This window comes from Osmerus mordax, chromosome 2, assembly GCF_038355195.1.
Source record: "Osmerus mordax isolate fOsmMor3 chromosome 2, fOsmMor3.pri, whole genome shotgun sequence".
Classification (NCBI taxonomy): domain Eukaryota; kingdom Metazoa; phylum Chordata; class Actinopteri; order Osmeriformes; family Osmeridae; genus Osmerus; species Osmerus mordax.
In genome coordinates this window covers 16614427-16632307 of record NC_090051.1, presented here as the reverse complement: position 1 = coordinate 16632307, position 17881 = coordinate 16614427, and the positions used below count along the sequence as shown (strand labels likewise).

Here is a 17881-nt window from a genome sequence, read left to right as displayed (position 1 = left end):
TTTCTCTCTCTTTTTAACCCTGTCCCAATCAGCAGAGAGAACACAACCAGTCCTTGTCATGATCCCTTTGTTTAATGTGTTTTGTATTAATCCCAGTGCTGTCTCATCATCTCTTGTCGGTTTACTGTGCCTCTCTCTGGCCCGACAGTCATAATCTGATCTGTTATTTAATCCGAGTGATATGCTGAGTTAGGCAACATTTCCCATGAGCGGGATTGAGCACATCTCCCAATCCTGTTCCTTCCTAGGTCCTAGTTATCCTCCTCCGACATGACGTTTTATCTAACTGCTTTTGACAAGGAAGATATGCTTTGGGTCTGTACTGTACCTTGGAGATAAGGCAGTTTATTATGGAACTGGAAGATCATATTTTGGCTCACTGTGAGCTCTTCGTTCCCCAGAAAGACAAACCCACACGTCTAGGGTCAGGAGAGAGCCTTTCATCTCTCAGAGTCCAACTGCATTCACGACTGTGACTCACAATAAGCTTGGATGACCAGCTTATACAACTTCCTACTTTGACTCAGCAGTAACTAGGCCTGAGAGTACTACAGGTTATTTACTGCAGGTGTTTTATAACGGCTCGACAGTAAGAAACATTCATTGTATTTTTTGAACGTTTTTGTACCGTCTGACATCGGATTATGGGCGTCCAGTCTCTTTTGATGGGGAACCAAACCACAGAGATGGTTTTGTACTAAATCTGTGTATGTTTATGTCTTTAAACCTGGGGGTGTGATCTTGTGAGTCGAAGTAGGTCTTCTTGAACAACAGGCCTGCATTGTGTGTGTGTGTGTGTGTGTGTCTAGGCCTCAGGCCTTTCTCTCTGTTGCTTATGTAAGGACTAGCTATCAAAGTACTCCTGGTCATTGTCCCCACACTGGTCCTTTTCTCTCTAGCAAGTCAAAACGTACCATAAATAACAGATAACATATCCCGCCATAAATACCTTGTCATGTTTGCTTGGATAACACTATCGGTCATTTAATAGATGGTGGAATGTTTTCATATTTCTTCTGTTCATTTGTTTTTGGTAGTCCTGCTAAAGGACACGTGAATCACAAGCTGTTGTAACAACAGGCAGCAGTTTCACTTTGATGTGGAGCTTTCCCTTTCTCTTTTTCTGAGAAAGTACACTGGTTTACAATTTAACAGGCAAGGTCAACACCAGGACTTCAGGCAAACACATCTGACAAGGGGCAGGCAGGGGGGTCCAAGGTCTAGAAAGCAGACAAGCAGGGTCGAGAACAGGTAGGTCTGGAAAGAAGAATGCTGGAAGTAGGCCTAAAGAATGCGAGACCCCCTCCCACACACACACAAACACACACAAAACAGTTGTAGACTGAGAACAAAGGGAAGGAGGACTTGTACATAAACTGAGGGGCTGGTGAGGCACTGAGCTGCAGGTGAGGACATGGGGGGGGGGGGACACACACACAACCAAATGAGGTGACTGCATGGCAAGAGGGAGTGGCCGGACCTGAAATGAGTTTTAGTGACATGGTATGAAACCCAAATCCCAGGTGAAATGAACGAAGAGCTAGCGAGGCCGATTCCAACGGCTCTCCTGTGTGCGAAGCGAACCCACGCCGCTGAAACCTGACAGGCCCTCCTTCAGAAACAGGGTTACATCACACCAGTGTTGCTGAGGCCTGTGCGTGTGTGTGTCTTGGCCTCGGGCCTTTTTTTGTCCCTGGTAGCCCAAGGCCTGGTCGTCCCTCTCCTTGTGATGTGGCCGACCGTCCTCTAACCCCATAGATGTGCCCGCTAGCTGGCTGGCGGGCTGGCAGCCCACAGAAACCTGCTCCGTCACTCACAGTGGAGAAGGGCTTGTGTCTGTAATGTCAATTCTGTTCCACTGCCAAGCCCAGTGATGGCTGCTGCCTCCAGGCAAGGATGGAAGGAGCGAATCATGCAGACGGGGAGGACATGGGATCAGGGAGAGAAGGAAATAATAAGGATGGATGGAAGGAAGGAAGACCAGGACCCTTAATGTTGACAGAAGAGAGATCGACTGCACGCACAGCAAGCAGGCCATGAAGCCTTCCCCTCTCCACCTGCTGGACTGTGGAGGAGAAGCGTGGAGAGAACCGGCGTGTCTACTTTGTGGGATTGTCTTTTTCTCACGGTGGAGCCTGATAAAGCAACGGTAATCCAGTCAGCCGGTCCGTGCGGCGACACAGCAGATCCCCAGGGAGCTCATCTCCTTCCAGACCCGCTCAGGTTGGCTTAGTTATGCATTAGCATGCGGCTGAGGTGGATCATGCAGCACCGAAGATGAGTCTGTTGTTCTGGCTGCTGTTGAAATCTCCACTATGGGGAAGTTCTCCAGAGAACACTACTGTGGTTGGTGACATGGTTCCATACCACAACATGGGATGAAAGGTGCTATGCTGTGACTATTAGGTGGCCGGTTTATGTCTCATAACAGTGATAGATAAGATAGCAATGTTTGTTACATTTTACATTTAGTCATTTAGCAGACGCTCTTATCCAGAGCGACTTACAGTAAGTACAGGGACGTTCCCCCGAGGCAAGTAGGGTGAAGTGCCTTGCCCAAGGACACAATGTCAGTTTGCATGACCGGGAATCGAACTGGCAACCTTCGGATTACTAGCCCGACTCCCTCACCGCTCAGCCAACTGACTCCCTTATCGTATTTGTTTGTTATCGTATCGGTGTTGCTCGCTGCAGTAGTGGTTATTTAGTCACCACAGGACATTGCCCGTTGTGGTAAACAGACTGTCTCGGGATGCAGGCATCGTTTTAAACAATGCCCTCCTTTTATCAACATCAAATTCAAGATAGGCCACGGAACAAGCATTCAGCCAATCCTAACAATCACAGCTACACCAGCGAGTTACTGTATATCAGCAGTGAAATGTGCTCAGTCTGAATACACGAGAATACATTGTTCCCAGTTGGCCTGGAATTCCAGGCCTCTGTCTCAAATCTCCCCGGTTTGACCTTTGACCTGTCCATATTTCATCTGGGCAAGAATGCGGTCAACCTACGTTCTCCACGACCCACTCCTGGAATCACCATGCTGTGTCTAAGAATGTACAGAAATCGTAACGGGGATCTACTGTGCTGTCAGTTCTCAGTCCCAGGGTGAGAGCATGGGAGCTAGATCCAGTTCTGGAATGAATCGAGGGTGAATTTCAAACCGACCGAGGTCTCGTCTTCACGCATATTTCTCTTCTCCAGCTACTGACCCCCTGCTAGCAGGCTCTTAGTGGAAGGACCGGCTGCACCATGTTTGGCCTCTCCAAGAGTTGCTTAATCCGACCCATCTAAAACACACAGGGATTACAAAGGGAATGATGGGTCTGGGAGAAGATAGTCAAACGTGCCAAACAGCACAAAACGAAAAACTAGAGGTGGAAGCCTATGTTTTGCTCCAGTTGTATGGGGAACCTAAGCACCAGTGGATATTCCTGCTACAATGCAGAGAACATGATTGGGAGCCAAACTGTGAGGAATGAGAGTGTGTGTTTGAGTTCACCTCAGAGTTGAGTCAGACAGTCAGACTCAGACAGTTGGGTGCTCTCTGTGACCTGTCCTGTCTGGACAGATATCCTCTCCCAGACATCCCCCCCTGCAGCCCACAGCCAGCTGGCATTAAAAGACCACACACTGAGGCGACAGGGACAATTCCACTGCCCCCCCCCCCCCCCCCCCACCCCCCCCCTCACTTCAAAAAACTCTCTCTTTCTCTCTCTCTCTGTCTGTCTCTGTGTCTCATGCTCAAACACAGACGTGTGGATCCAGCCAGAGGCTTGACTACAGCATAGCGGAGGAAATAGTTGTGTCTCAACCAAAGTGACTGTTCTCCTGGTATTGTGTACTGAGTTTTACCACCTTGCTTGTATCCCAGTGGCCAGTGTCCACTCTGACTGTCTGCAGGTAGACTCCCCTCATACTTCCAACAACATTCCTCCTCAGACTAAAATCGAAACGAGGCTTCCCGGTTTCTCCCGGCCACCACACGTATAACTCTGACTCAGAAGCCTAACCCCCGAATGACCCAAACGAGCCCCCGATGACCCCGTGACGTATTTTATCATCCTTGACTTCCAAATGTCCTCCCGGTCCTTGTTAGTTTGTCTTGAGAGGAGGCCGTCAGAAGCGGCTCCGGCGGCTTGTCTGGTCTCGGCAGACCCTCGTCCTGGAGCAGCCGTCTTGTTGTCCGTCTGGCTCCGGCGGCCATGTTTGTTGCCTTGGTCTCCAGCGGAACACCTGTCTGTCTCGTCGTGGACTGACGCCTCGGGCTGTCCTGGCTGACGGGTCCCGTGGCCTTGCTTCCACCGTGTCTGTGTGTGTGTGTATGTGTGTGTGAGAGAGGGATGGAGAGGGAGGGAGTGAGGGAGGGAGGGAGGGAGGGAGAGGAGGAGGGAGAGAGGGAGAGAAGTGGGGAGGGAATGTGTGTGGTCAGCATTGGCCATTCTGTCCTTAGTCCCAGGTGGGCCAGGCTGTCCCCTGACAGCCCCCCCCCACCCACACACACACACTCCCAGCTCTGCTGATGTGGTGTCATTTGCAGTTCCTGACTGCCTGGAGATTAGACTGAAGAGGAGGGGGAGGGGCAGCCTGCCCTGGCCCTGCTAAGCGAAACATCTGCTCCTCCTACTGTTGTGTGTGCGTGTTTGTGTGTGTGTGTGTCTAACTGCGTATAGTGCATGTGTATGTATCTGGAGTCAGATGGCTGAGTGGTGAGGGAGTCGAGCTAGTAATCTGAAGGTTGCCAGTTCGATTCCCAGCCGTTCCAAATGACGTTGTGTCCTTGGGCAAGGCACTTCACCCTACTTGCTTCGGGGGGAATGTCCCTGTACTTACTGTAAGTCGCTCTGGATAAGAGCGTCTGCTAAATGACTAAATGTAAATGTATCTCCTTGTTTACTGTCTCTCAATGTAGCTATTGAGGTCATCTCCTGTATATATTCCTGGGGTATGCTGAAGTTTGTGTTTGCAGTGTGGACAAAAGCCACCCAGCAGTCTAGCTCTTTCAGGGCGTGTCTCCCTCCCCCTCTCCCAGTGCAGTGTGATGGTACGCAGGTTATCCTCCTCAAGAAAAGTTCAACCCTATCCGTGATGCACCGGAGGTTTGAGCGTTTGGATTCCCCCTTTGGCTGCCCCGTGTTAGGTTTCTATTGGGGGGGGGGGGGGGGGGGGGGGGGGGGTGTGCTGTGTTCCCTCGACCCTGCTCACATCTCTGATTACCATCAGGATCATCATCTGCAGTAGCCTAAGTGGTCCCATGAGCACCTCGGAGACTCTCGGCCGTGGTCCCATGCTGAGCGTTCCCCACCTTCAGGACACGTCTGCAGTCTGACGCCGGGCCCTGGGGCTGAGGTTAGGGTCAGGGGTGAGGCTGAGGCTGAGGAATAGGGACGAGGCTGGGGCTGGTACTGGGCGAGGATGTGTGTTTTGAAATAGCTGCAGCAGTGTGGAGGCGTGGTGACACACAGGATACAGGGCTCCCTAGCGCTCTAAACACACACACACACACACACACACACACTCAACGACGCTTATTTAAAAGCCCTGACCGGCTAAATCTCACCTGACATACAGAGACACAGCAGAGTGCTGGAGAGTGTGGCTGAGACTGCAGATTGAGGAAGAACACGCAAACGCACACACACACACACACACACACGGATGCATAGACGTGAGCATTTCCGTATGCACCGTCAGCCCCCTGATAATGGTTGTATCAGGTTGCTGCTTGGTCAGTAGCCTATATAAACAGTGCTGCATTCAGCAGAGGGATACTACTTGCTAGGATACTGAGTAAGGGGGAAGAGGAGTCAGGTGGCTGAGCGGTGAGGGAATCGGGCTAGTAATCCGAAGGTTGCCAGTTCGATTCCCGGTCATGCAAACTGACGTTGTGTCTTTGGGCAAGGCACTTCACCCTACTTGCCTTGGGGGGAATGTCCCTGTACTTACTGTAAGTCGCTCTGGATAAGAGCGTCTGCTAAATGTAAAATGTAAATTTAAAAAGAGGGATACTCTAATGTCTGGCTACATAGCTGGAGGAGAAAGCTTCTATTTCACTGTTTTCACTTCAGGAATTCAAGCATGAAGATGGGGTGAGAGCATAGTCTGGGTGAACTGGACTGGAAAAAATGTATGTGCGTGTGTGTCTTGTGTATCTCTTGGATGTGTGCTTGAGTGCGTGTCGTTGTGTTTTGAATGTGTGTTCACTCTTTTTCCTCGACTCCACTCTCCCTTCAGAGTCCTTGTGACTATTGCTGAGTCACCACAGTGCATCACTTCTGGGAAAAACACAACTGTAATATAATATAGCCCCATTACTGTCCCAGAGAACTGGCCTCGCATCAGTCCTGCCCATCCATATCCCTGACTCTAGTCACTGTCTCCAGACCCAGATCTGAACCAAGACCAGCGGCTAACCATGCAGCCTCCCAGGATTAGTGGCTGTGGTGTGGTCCCCTCCTAGGTGGTCATTCTCCTCAATCATTTTTCAGGTCTGTGAGGTCAAGTGAACCAGGTCAGATGATGAGCTAGTGGAATGAAACACACCCCGGGGCTGAAAACGTGGTTGTGTTTGTCCCGGCTTGCTGGCTCCTCCCCTCTCGTCTACCTCTGTGCCCAGCTGAGGGCATCTGGGTGGAGTGTGTGTGTGTGAAAGAGTGTGCGTAGTGTGTTTACAGATAACAAAGAGAGGGGCTCTACACAAACCTAGAGATGGTGCTTCCTCCTTGTCAATACATGTAAAGTCTGTGTGTGTGTGTTTGTGTGTGTGTGTGTGTCAGACCACTGACAAAAAGACAAAAGTCTTTCAAAGAATCGACTTTGCCTTGATTTGATTTCTAGGCCCGCCCACGAGAGAGAGAGAGAGAGAGAGAGAGAGAGAGAGAGAGAGAGAGAGAGGTGGGGAAAGAGTGATTTTCCATCACCACTGGAGATGAATAGCAGGCATGTTTCAGTAAATGGCATGTCATTTAGGCCCCTTCAGGATTAAATGGTTAATGGCAGGAGTGGAACCTCCTACCCACTAATGGATCACACACTGCTTTCTGGCAGAGTGGCTGGTCAAGGCAGGTCTCTAGCTTGGAATTGGGTTCAAAGCCTCCTTTTGAAGCCGTTGTGTTTGGTGGTGAGTCCAGGAAGGAGAAACCAAATCTATTGTCGACTGATCGACCACAATCTTCCATCACCGTTTAGCTGATGTCAACCAGCGCCCCCACGCCCCGGGGTAGAGCAGCAGGGCTGGTTCGTGTTCCACAGGGATCTGCTGTTCTGCAGAGTGGTCTTCATACTGGCCCAGGGACAGGGACAGTCCCAGGACAGCCTGCGTGAGACAGGGAGGTGGAGGAGGGCTGGACGGGCCCATGCAGGGGAGGAGGGAGGGCTGTGAGTTAGTGTCCTTGATCAGTCACTAGATGTCTGGTCTGGGCCCGGGAGGGTGAGGAGTGGCTCCAGCTGAACCAGCGCTGTCACCATTGTTTACCGCTGATGTGTGAACACCACCTGTCCCCCAGGAATAGACTGATGGATGGACCGGTACCCCGCCTCTCTACCTCCTCTCTCTCCCCCATCCTCTCTCGAGTATCCCTCTCTCGCTGGCCTCCACATGTTTTTGGGTGGCACGTTCAGGCGTCCCGTAGTTTGGTCTCTCTCTCTCTCTCTCTCTCTCTCGTCTCTCCCTCCTTGTTTCCTGTGTCTATCCTCCTGTGGAGATTCTCCTACCAGCCAGGGTGTGACGGAGAGGGGCTTGTGGAGGTGTCTGATTGGTCGCCCTCTACCTTTTTGGCTGCAGTCAGGACATCGTAAGAGGATCCACTCAGTGTTCGTCTGTCTCACCCGGGGAGTGGTGCCAGCTTTGGGCCAGGGAGAGGCTGTCGCCGGGCGGATCGAGCAGAGAGGCCCAGTCAGACATACAGATAAACACGCATCTCTGTCCCCAGGGACCATGAGAGAGAGAGAGAGAGAGAGAGAGAGAGAGAGAGAGAGGGCGGCATTACGGCAGCTATGCATCCCCTATGACCCATCTCCCAGCACAACTGTCTGTCTGCCAAGTAGTGGCTACATTATGTGTGTGTGGTGGTGGAGGTTGTGTGCATTTGAAGGAGAACATTACATTCCACTTACCGTGTGTGAGGACCTCACAGTGGCTCCTTGATGGACCTCTGCTGGACGGTTGTGAACCAGCCTAATTGTTTTGCAGCCTCTAGTTTCAGGCTTGTCATCAGTGTAATGACTGGAAGTCCCTCTGTGTTGGGAACAAAGGGGCCGGTCTGAGGATTAGTCCCCCAGACATGCCTGCTGCCAGGGCTCCAGTCAGCTTGGACCCAGTCTGAATGGAGGAGATCTGGAGCTGAACTAGAAACCTGATGAAGGAAATTACAGCACACAAGTCTGTGTGAAATGTGTCAAAAGTCAGAGGTAGCGATACATCATTCCAGGCTACCTTAAATTCAATCTTGCCAATGCAAGATGTCGGCAAAGCAGCTGTTACTCTTTGACAATATCAGGGTTTTCCCAAAAATTGCACCATGGTCTGGACACAAAGTCCAGGTGATGCGTAAGTGTTGATATGGTGTTAGCAAGGCTGCTCTCACTTAACATTCATTGAGCAGCTCTACTACCCCATGACAAGGAAAGATGATCGATTGAGGAACAGTTGCCCTACCACTTAGTGTCATTGAGTTTCCAGGTGTCGGTAAGACAATTTTCATAAAACGTCTATAGGATTAAAGTCCCAGCGATATAGAGAGATGTTGTGCTTTCATATCCAAGAGGTCCCATAGTGTTATCGTAATCCACTAATCCTGTAGAAGCTGATAAATTGAGAGTTTTACAGTTTACCCACAATCCTTTGCACACCAAATTTGACTACTGGACCCAGGGGACCAATGGAAAAGGTTGTTCTTATTGTCACTGAATGAAATGACTAATGTAAAAAAAAAAAAAATCTAAATATATGAGAACATGTTAAATACATGAACATTTTGAATGACTTTGTTTTGTCTTTCTCCAGGTTGCTTTGCTAGGATTGGATCTTTTATCTGCCTTAGTGACAAGGTTGCAGGACCGCTTTAGGACACACTTGGGAACAGGTAAAGTTGTCATTTATCAATATTAAATATGTCCCAACATAATTATTTTAGGGGATAATTCCTTTTTTGATTAGTTTAGATCCGAAAGAAAACCACTGTCACTGTTGTTACATTCTGGCTCCTTAAACACTCTTTGCATCAGAGCCAGCTGGAGGAAACCAACCCATCGTTCACACCTTTGAGTTGCGTAAACTCTTCCCTTCTCCCCTCTTTGTCTGCTCTCTCGCCAGCCCTGCCCAGCCTGATAGACCGCCTGGGTGATGCCAAAGACCAAGTCCGCGACCAAGATCAAATCCTGCTGCTGAAGATCATGGAACAAGCTGCAACACCACAGGTACGGTCTGCCGTGCATCCCCAGTCTCACTGTCGACATTCCACCATACAAAACACACACACACACATAGGTGCTGCAAATCAAACAAACGCATAACTAAAGTATTGTCAAAGGTTGTATGTGCTAACCCCCCCCCCCCCCCTAAGATTGACATTGACGTTCCTCATGTTTCCGACTCACCCGGCGGTGGTTGTCAGTGGTTGAGATTCCTGGTGGAAGTGAAGGGTGACTGGGTTTCTGTCTTGTCTTGCGGTGTGTGTTGTTGTTGTCGCAGTACGTGTGGGACCGAATGCTGGGAGGCTTCAAACACAAGAACAACCGGACCAGAGAAGGAGTTTGCCTCTGCCTCATCTCTACGCTTAACATGTAAGCGCCTCTCACAGCTCCGGTGGTTGGTGTATCCACCGTGGCATCGTCCGTCGAACTACTTTCAAAAGTTGGATCGTAACGTTGTGGACGACACCACGCGGATAAGCATATTTAGGGGATTAGGAATGATGGGGAGTGATGGCTATTCAATTGTTTCTCTCTCTTTTCTCGAAAGGTATGGGGCGCAAGGCTTGACCCTCAGTAAAATCGTCCCCCACATCTGTAATCTGCTCGGAGACCCTACCAGTCAGGTAAGCTCTGATTGGCTGTGGTTCACCCTTCTGGGATGACTCAGTAGGGCTGCTTGGAAGGGAGGGAGATCTTCAGACACAAAGGGGAAGACTACTGCAGCATTCCACAGGGGGGACATGATCCCCCCCTAGTGACATCCGTGAGAAATACACCCTCCCTGTAGAGAGCCCTCTGCTGGTACAATCATGGTTCTGTGGGAGGGCGTATGGAGTGTTTGGGAGCACAGTAAACATTACAGCTTGTGTCAACTGTTTCTGTTGAAAAATAAATCGCCTGGTGTTTGTACGTGCCGAGGGTCAGTTTGTCTTTAGTACTGTCAGTAGGATCATGCGATGTCACAGGTATAGCGTGATCCCAGGCTGCAGGGGCCACGCCCAGAGAGGAGCGCGTGTTGACCCGCGTGTTGACCCGCGTGTGCATGTGTGTGCAGGTGAGAGACGGGGCCATGGCCTGCTTGGTGGAGATCTACAGACACGTGGGGGAGAGGGTGAGGATGGACCTCAGCAAGAAGGGCCTGCCCCAGTCACGGTACGTCCCTCCCCGCTCTCCCTCTCACTCACCCGGTGTCGGCCGCCCCTTCATCCACGGCACAGCACGTCTTTTAGGACACCTCCTTCGCTCTCAGCACCTGCTACTTGCTGTCTCTCTCTCTCTCTTCTATCCTTCCTTCCACTCTTCCATCGTCCCACTAACCCCCCCCTCCCCCCACCCTCCTTCATTCTCTCTCCTGGCCCCCTCCCCCCCCCCCTTCTGCCTTTCCAGTGTAAAATGGGTCAGGTAGATTTAATGAGGGCGCTGACGTTCGATCCACGCGACTCCCTCCGCGTCGGAGGGGGGGGGGGGGTTAGGGGTGTTACGATCCATGGAAAAAGCCACGAGTAAGCAGATCGTGCCGTGTCTGCGTGTTCCTGGGTGCATATTTGGGGCAAGCCCATCAGCCTGTGGCCCTCCTCCGCAGCAGCTGGTGATCACCACAGAGGAGGGAACGCTGTTCAGCAGGAGGAGGCGGAGGACGCGCCTCCTCACGGCATAGCCCACTAACTCATCCAAGAGCTTTCATCTTTCCCCCTTGTCTTGCTTCGAAAATTGAGAGGCACGGGGGAAATAACAGGTGAAGGTTTCGTCGTGGCGGACAGAGTAACAGAAAGTTAGGGGGCTTTGACAGACGGGGCCTGTGATGAGTCAGCCTCTAGCTAGCTGTCGTTGGAAAGGGAGAAGCACCCGACATTTTTGCGTGTGTTGTTTCCATTTGAGGCCTAATGGGAACATCTGTTCCGGGGGCGGGAGGGGGCACTCGGGGACATCTGTGTCTCTGGTCACGCCCCTCTGCTCGCAACCACTTTACGGCCATGCCCACAGGCCGCTACGCGCTAAGCACTCTGGGAAGGGAGAAGGAGTCGGCCCCCAGATCCTAGATGGCTTCCTCTCACTCCTCTTCGTGACTCGGCCTTGTGGTTGTTCTTGATTGCTTGTAGCCTGTCCTCTTCTTAGTCATCTTCCCACACTGCCTGACGGTGCTTGTCCCACTCGTTCTAATGATGCTGTGGGTGTATGATGCTGTGGGTGGTGTCGTCATCAAATGGTTTTTCAAAAGAGCCTAGAGTTGTAGCGGCGGATTTCGAACGCAGATTCCAGTCTAAGCTCATTAGTGCCCCCCATCAGGAGCTCCGATTGGTTTGGTCTGGGGCCCCCGAGCAATGGGTTCGGCCTGGGATTGTGGTCTGTCACATTGGGGCTGAGGGGAGGGGAGGGGGTGGTGGTTGGTGTTTGTGTGCTTGGTCTGCTCTGCATCCACCTGTGTCTTCCGTCAGTGGCCCAGCTCCTAATCCAGTTAGCCAAAGAGATTTATGAGCAATTAAAATGGCGATTAGTGAGATCAAGTTAAACACATAAGTCCTCATATCCATATGGTCTTATGGCCACCTCTCTGCCAGTTCCTGGAAGAGCCCTCTGTGATTGGTGGGACAAAGATTGAAATAGATCCAAGCCTCTGGATCTGGATATCATTTCTATGTGATTTGAATGTTGCATAAACGGTGAGAGAATGCAATCCTATTTCAGCTGTTTAACCAACTCAGAAAAGGGGGGTTGGGAATGTCAGCTTAAAACGGCTTGCGAGGCCCATTGTGTACTCCCACATGATGGGAGCTGTGAATACAGAATGTCTGAAAATGCATTAGCATTAGTCAAGTTCCTGTTAGCCCATCACCACTTTTGACTTCATTTACAAGTCAAAGAGGCACTGCAGACTCCCTCGAGGGACGTGGCGGGATTCGCTGAAGAGAATTACATCTACAAAGCATTCTCCAGTGTTTGACTTCAAACAGTCGATCAAACTGTATCAGCGGCATGTTGATGAAGGGGGCTCTGCATCTCGGCTGGGGTTTAGACACTAACATTTGAGTTTACAAATGACAATAACCTCAGACGTGGCTCCGAAGACTTTCCATCTTATTGTCAAGCAGTATGTTAGCCAGAGGGCCACCCGATCACTGACGGATAGATCTAGAAACTTCCCATTCATTCTGTGCACAGTTATGAGGAGATGGGTGTATGGAGACAGTGAGGTAGGGGAGACAGACCCAGGCCTACAGGGATGCTGTCATACACTGTGTTCTGAGGCCTGGAGGACACACTTTTATGCCCGCTGGAACACCCCGACTTGGGCTTAGACTTCCTTTCAGTGGATATGTTTCCTTTCCCCGGCCCCTCCCATGGCTTGGGGAGGATGTGTGCAGTACGAATCTGCTGTGTTTGAGACCTGGTCGTCCCTCCTTTGGGGGTGGGGGTGGAGGGGGAGGGGGAGGGGGGTGTCATGGTAGGCATCATCCATCTCATTCATCTTCCTGTCTCCGAAACGTCCTCTCCCGTTGCCTAAACGTCCCTCTCTTCCCTCTGCTTCCTGTTGCAGGTTGAACGTCATCTTCAGCAAGTTTGACGAAGTCCAAAGATCTGGGAACATGATTCCTTCCTCAGGCTCAGGTGAGTGGTCCGCATGACACGTGTCACCAGGGGCATTCTGGGTCCTGGCCCCGGCTCACGTCGTATGGCCCTACGAGCTGTAGTTTGTACCTTGCTGGATTGTCTGCACCTGGATTGTCTGCACCACAAAAGAACAGAATGTGGCTGGCTGGCTGGCCGGCCGGCCTCAGTGGATCTGAGTCGTGAGTCATCCGGAGAGAGGGCAGATGGGTACAGATCTGCTTTTTCCTGCCTCGTGAGATTTGGGCACTCTCTCAAGTATTTAGGCATATTTCTCCTTTGGATGAGGGAATTAGAAAGAGCAGCTGCATCTTTCTTTCTAATGTGTATAGGAACGAAAGAGAGAGAGAGAGAGAGAGAGAGAGAGAGAGAGAGAGAGAGAGAGAGAGAGAGAGAGAGGGGAAGAGAACAAAAGCAGGCAGGATCGCTCAGAGACTTGGAGCTTTTGTAGTTGTTCATTATTCCCATTCGCATGGCATTTAGAACAGTGAGGGTGCCTTAATAGATTCTGAACCACTTTTCTGGGTTGGGGGAGTACAGTGTGCGCTCTTGTCTGACGTTTCCTGTCACTGCATTTGGCGGAAAAAGCCCAACCGTGTTATCTGGTCCTCCCGTTTCCCTACATCACCTCCCTCCATCTTCCCTCCCCTGCTTTTGTCTTCCATCCCTTCCTCTTCTGCCTCTAATCCCCCTCTTGTTGAGCCCCCGCGGCTTGTGTCATGGCTGTGTGGACGAGGGGGCTGGAGGCCAGACGGACAGCCTGGGACTCAAGTGGGATGAGTCTCTCCACAGGGGCCAGTGTCCGCTGGGTCTCTCAGATGTCACGTTCCCTCACTGGCCACGCTACAACCGATTTCCAGTCATCGTATTTAGCGTGTGGTCGTGTGTGTGTACGATGAGGGGCATCAACCAATCACTGAAAAATCTGAACTGCTTACCGGTCCTCGTGTGTCTACTGTACCGACTGCCTTGTTTACCAGGAGAAAAGTGTCGGCTAAATGAATTACATGAGGACTTTTTGGTTGCTGTGTTCCTTTTGAGTTTGTAATTGGAGCTCAGGACTTTGGTGTGAGTGAGCACTTCCTGGCTGGCTGAATCCCCTTCTGGCTGACGCGGCACACTGGGTGTTGTGTTTATTTGTAGGTAGGAAGGCTGAGGAGAGGAGAATGGGGGCATGGCTCAGCATTTAAGGACTCGGTGTCTTTGCCCTCTGCCGCTTTCCCCTTTAAGGACATTTCCAGTGCACCCCAAACCTGGATCAATACCGTCTCTCACACATACAGGAACATAACATTCAGTAAATATAATATACGCGCCAATAGAATTGCAATTTTGCTGATCTGCTTTGCTGTTGACGAGAATCAGACTTTTGTGGATGGAAACAGTTCAAGAACTTCCCACAGGCTTTTTGACCTTGGCCCCCTCACATTACCGCCTCAAATCCAAGATTGAGTAGCTCACGCTACTTTGATGACAGTTTAATTTGAAAAGGAAAAGTAGCAGATGATTCATGTTACCTCCGTCTTTATTGCACCGTTCATCATCCTCTGGGCTCAACAGCTGAACTCAAATTAATTTTGGAGGGAGTGTGCCAGTGAGGACTAAGTTCAGCCTGGAGCTTGCACAGGGATTGCTGCACTCTTAGACAAACAGTTCCTGTATGAACAGAGAAACAAACAGAACAGCTCTCGTTTCACAGTTCCAACAGTTTAATAGTCTTTGAGTTGCTTTATGAAAGGAAGTCTGTGTAACCAAAGAGAATATTAAGTATTTCATCAGGTAAAACGGAACTGTGTCCATAAACCAAAGTAATTCCCAGGGTTTTGGTGAAGAGTCTGTGTTTGGCCGGAGTCCAGATGTTGTTGAACGGGCAGTGGGAGTGCGATCATGAGGTGAACCCGGGGGGCCGTTTGTGTGTGAGCCTGCTAGCTGTTACCTGGGAAACCCAGGTTTGGATCCAAATGCCCCCAAAAGCTGGGAGGGAAGGCGTGGTGTGGACACGAGCCTCTCCTCATGTCCACACACAGCGACCCCTGTCATGGCTGCTCTCGGCCTGGCCCTCAGCATCACCGCTGGACACTGACACGGGTGGTGCTGCGGTTGGATTGAAGTTCGTTCGCTTTTCCTGAGGCGTATGTTTGCCGATGGCCAAGATGTCGTTATTTTACCGGTCCGACCGGTGAAGGGAAACCTCGCTCTGTTTACTCAGTGTGAGTGTTCGTCTTGCTTTTCCTCTTGAGAGAACACCTGAGGATGTGACGAGACTCCATCTCCCGTTGTTGCTTTGGGAGTTTTGCGGTGCAGGTCTTGAGCCTGAAAGCTGGGTGTAGAACATGTTCTAGTCTAGTCCGAGTTCCTGCAGCTAATCTGCCTGGAGTAGGCTGGAGATCTGTCCTGATTCTCAAACCATACACAGGTCTCCTCTGAAAAGGTGAAAGGTGGGATGTGTTTGTTCATATGCATGAATTTGTATTTTATATTTAGTCATGGCTGACCCATCAGTACGATCTTGCTTTTGCTTCATAGCACTGATAAGGAAAAAGGCAGCTTGTATGCACCACAGCAATTCATCAGGTTCTAACTCATGTTGACATCTAACAGGCATCCATATTGCGATGTGAGCTATTTCACCTGAAGCTAAGTCACACACAGGTGAATGTCTGCTATGTGAAATGGGGGGGGGGGGCGGGGGGGGGTTCCGGAGCCTTCTGTTGTGAGGTAGGGTGGCAGTAGTCGTGGGTGCAGTCACAAGACTAGAGCAGGAGGAAGGAAAGGGAGGGAGGGGGGGGGGTGAAAAAGAGAGCGGGCTAGAGAGAGCGAGAGAGAGAGAGAGAGAGAGAGAGAGACGTACTCAGAGCTGGAGCTGCGTTCTCTTTCTGCCTGCGTTTATTCTCTGCTCTCCCTTTTGTGAGGAAGGAAGACCAGAACTATGACAACCGGGAAAGGTAAGGGCGTGAATTGGAATGACTGTAATGTCAATGCTATACAATGACTTGAGTAGGTATTTGTTGTTGTTGTTGAAAGAGAGGTTAATGCTTATAGCTCTCTCCCCCTCTCCTCTCTGGCCTGGTTTACATAAGATGCCTACAGTATGGAGCAGAGAATGGGCAGATCCGTGTGTATGCTGAGGGAGAAAATCCTGTGAGGGCTTTGGCACGTTTTTGGTCTCGTTATATGTTATCTTGGGAGACAGAGATCCAGTTTGAAGCCCGTAGCTGTTGACTGTGCAAAGAAGAGAGCTGTGTTGTTGTGGGGTGTAAGGCTGAGAGTATGTAGCTAGGTATGAGGGCTGTGTTGTTGTGGGGTGTAAGGCTGAGAGTATGTAGCTAGGTATGAGGGCTGGAGCATGTTGACTCTGGGTGCTGCAGAAAGCAGACTGCAGCATTGTGGCCTGTGTGCATCAGGCTGGTGACATTTCCAACCAGGCATCAAACGTCGTATTTCACGCCTGCTCGGCTCCCCTCAGCCTGGGTGGGAGAAATCTCTCGCCTCCTCATCCTTGCCTCTGAGTCTGAATGCTGTTTTGGCTTGAAGGGGCTGTCTGTTTGGGAATGGCTGACCACTCTCTCAGGGTCCTGCGTGCCTCTTGTTTTCAGTTCAGACACCTGAAGAGCCTGCTAGCCACATTAGCTCACAGTTAGCCACATTAGCTCACAGCTAGCCACATTAGCTCACACCAGAAAGAAGCTTCTATGCAGCCCTCACCAAGTTAGATAAACTATCTTTCTGGATATTTGGTCTCTTAGCTATGCCATCTATCTGAGTTTGTGCATGTGTGTGTGTGTGTGTTTGTGCATGGTTGTGTGTAGCTTTTGAGCATGTCTTCTCTATGCAGGACCATTCATAGCACTCACTCATATACATAATGCAGAGATGACCAGGCTGACATAGAAGTATTTATAACTCGGGGAGATACGTGGAGAAGCAGTCAGAGTTTCACTGACCACGTGACCCCCATGGGGGGGAACAGTGGTGCAATGTGGGCATGTCAGCTGCTCCGAGAGACTTGTTTTGGGGCTGTTCAACTGGCCTCTGTGTTGGTTTGACACTGAATCCTAGGGGTACGCTTGCCTTGTGTGAGGGCCGCTTGTGTTCCACAGGCTCCTCTCTGTCTCCTCACTCGGTCTCAGGGTGTTATGTAAACACTGCAGTGATTCCGTGTTTTCATCCTCCACTCCGCCTCCGCTCCACCGGGAGTACACGAACCGAGGGGCGGCTTTGTCACTTAACGTTGTTTGCACGGGTAGAAGCATGTACCTGTGAAAAGGTGACTAAGTCACGCGTGTGGCACCGGGGTTCGGAATGACACACACTGTGTGTGTGTGCTGTGGCTTTGAGGAAGCTGTGTGTGTGTGTTGTGTGTGTGTGTGTGTGACTTGTTGAAGTGAAGACGGATCAGGACAGGAGGAGAGTTCCGGAGAGGAGACGGTTAACTCTACCGGATGGGAGAACACAGGGAGATTCGCACAAAGCTGTTTGATCACATCACACACTTCACGGAACACCTTTTCTAAGCTGCGTCACACGCACGCACGCACACACACACACACACGGAGAACGTAGTTCAGTTGGCACACACTCAGTATGCACGTGTGCCTCTGTGTCCCCATTAGGGACAACATGAAGCGGGCCCTCGGGTCAAGCTGGTCTGACCTGTCATCAGAGCGCCGTTTGTCCCCTCGGGGAGAACAGGGAAGAATCAGCTGACCTCCTGTTTTTCCTCCACTGTCCTGTTCTGGTAATGGGAAACTGGAACGGGAGACGGTGTTATCTCCCTGGTACAAGCTAGGCCCGATAGACTATCATCTCTGAGCGGATCCCATTCTATAGAAACCTGCTGGGTTGGACCACTGCAGGG

The 17881-nt window shown here is 50.8% G+C and overlaps 1 protein-coding gene and 1 non-coding gene across 2 annotated transcripts in view; one reads left to right on the top strand and one right to left on the bottom strand.

Annotated features, from left to right (window-relative positions):
* Nucleotides 1-17881, top strand: part of clasp1a (cytoplasmic linker associated protein 1a) — a 53807-nt gene that overhangs the window by 4539 nt on the left and 31387 nt on the right. The window contains exons 2-7 of the mRNA XM_067228182.1: nt 9008-9086; nt 9317-9420; nt 9695-9786; nt 9965-10040; nt 10472-10569; nt 12953-13023. Of these exons, the coding sequence (XP_067084283.1) occupies nt 9008-9086; nt 9317-9420; nt 9695-9786; nt 9965-10040; nt 10472-10569; nt 12953-13023 (520 nt within the window). The remainder of the gene's footprint in view (nt 1-9007; nt 9087-9316; nt 9421-9694; nt 9787-9964; nt 10041-10471; nt 10570-12952; nt 13024-17881) is intronic.
* Nucleotides 8505-8632, bottom strand: LOC136935803 (U4atac minor spliceosomal RNA). The gene has a single exon (XR_010874992.1). It is a non-coding gene; the product is annotated as a U4atac minor spliceosomal RNA (small nuclear RNA).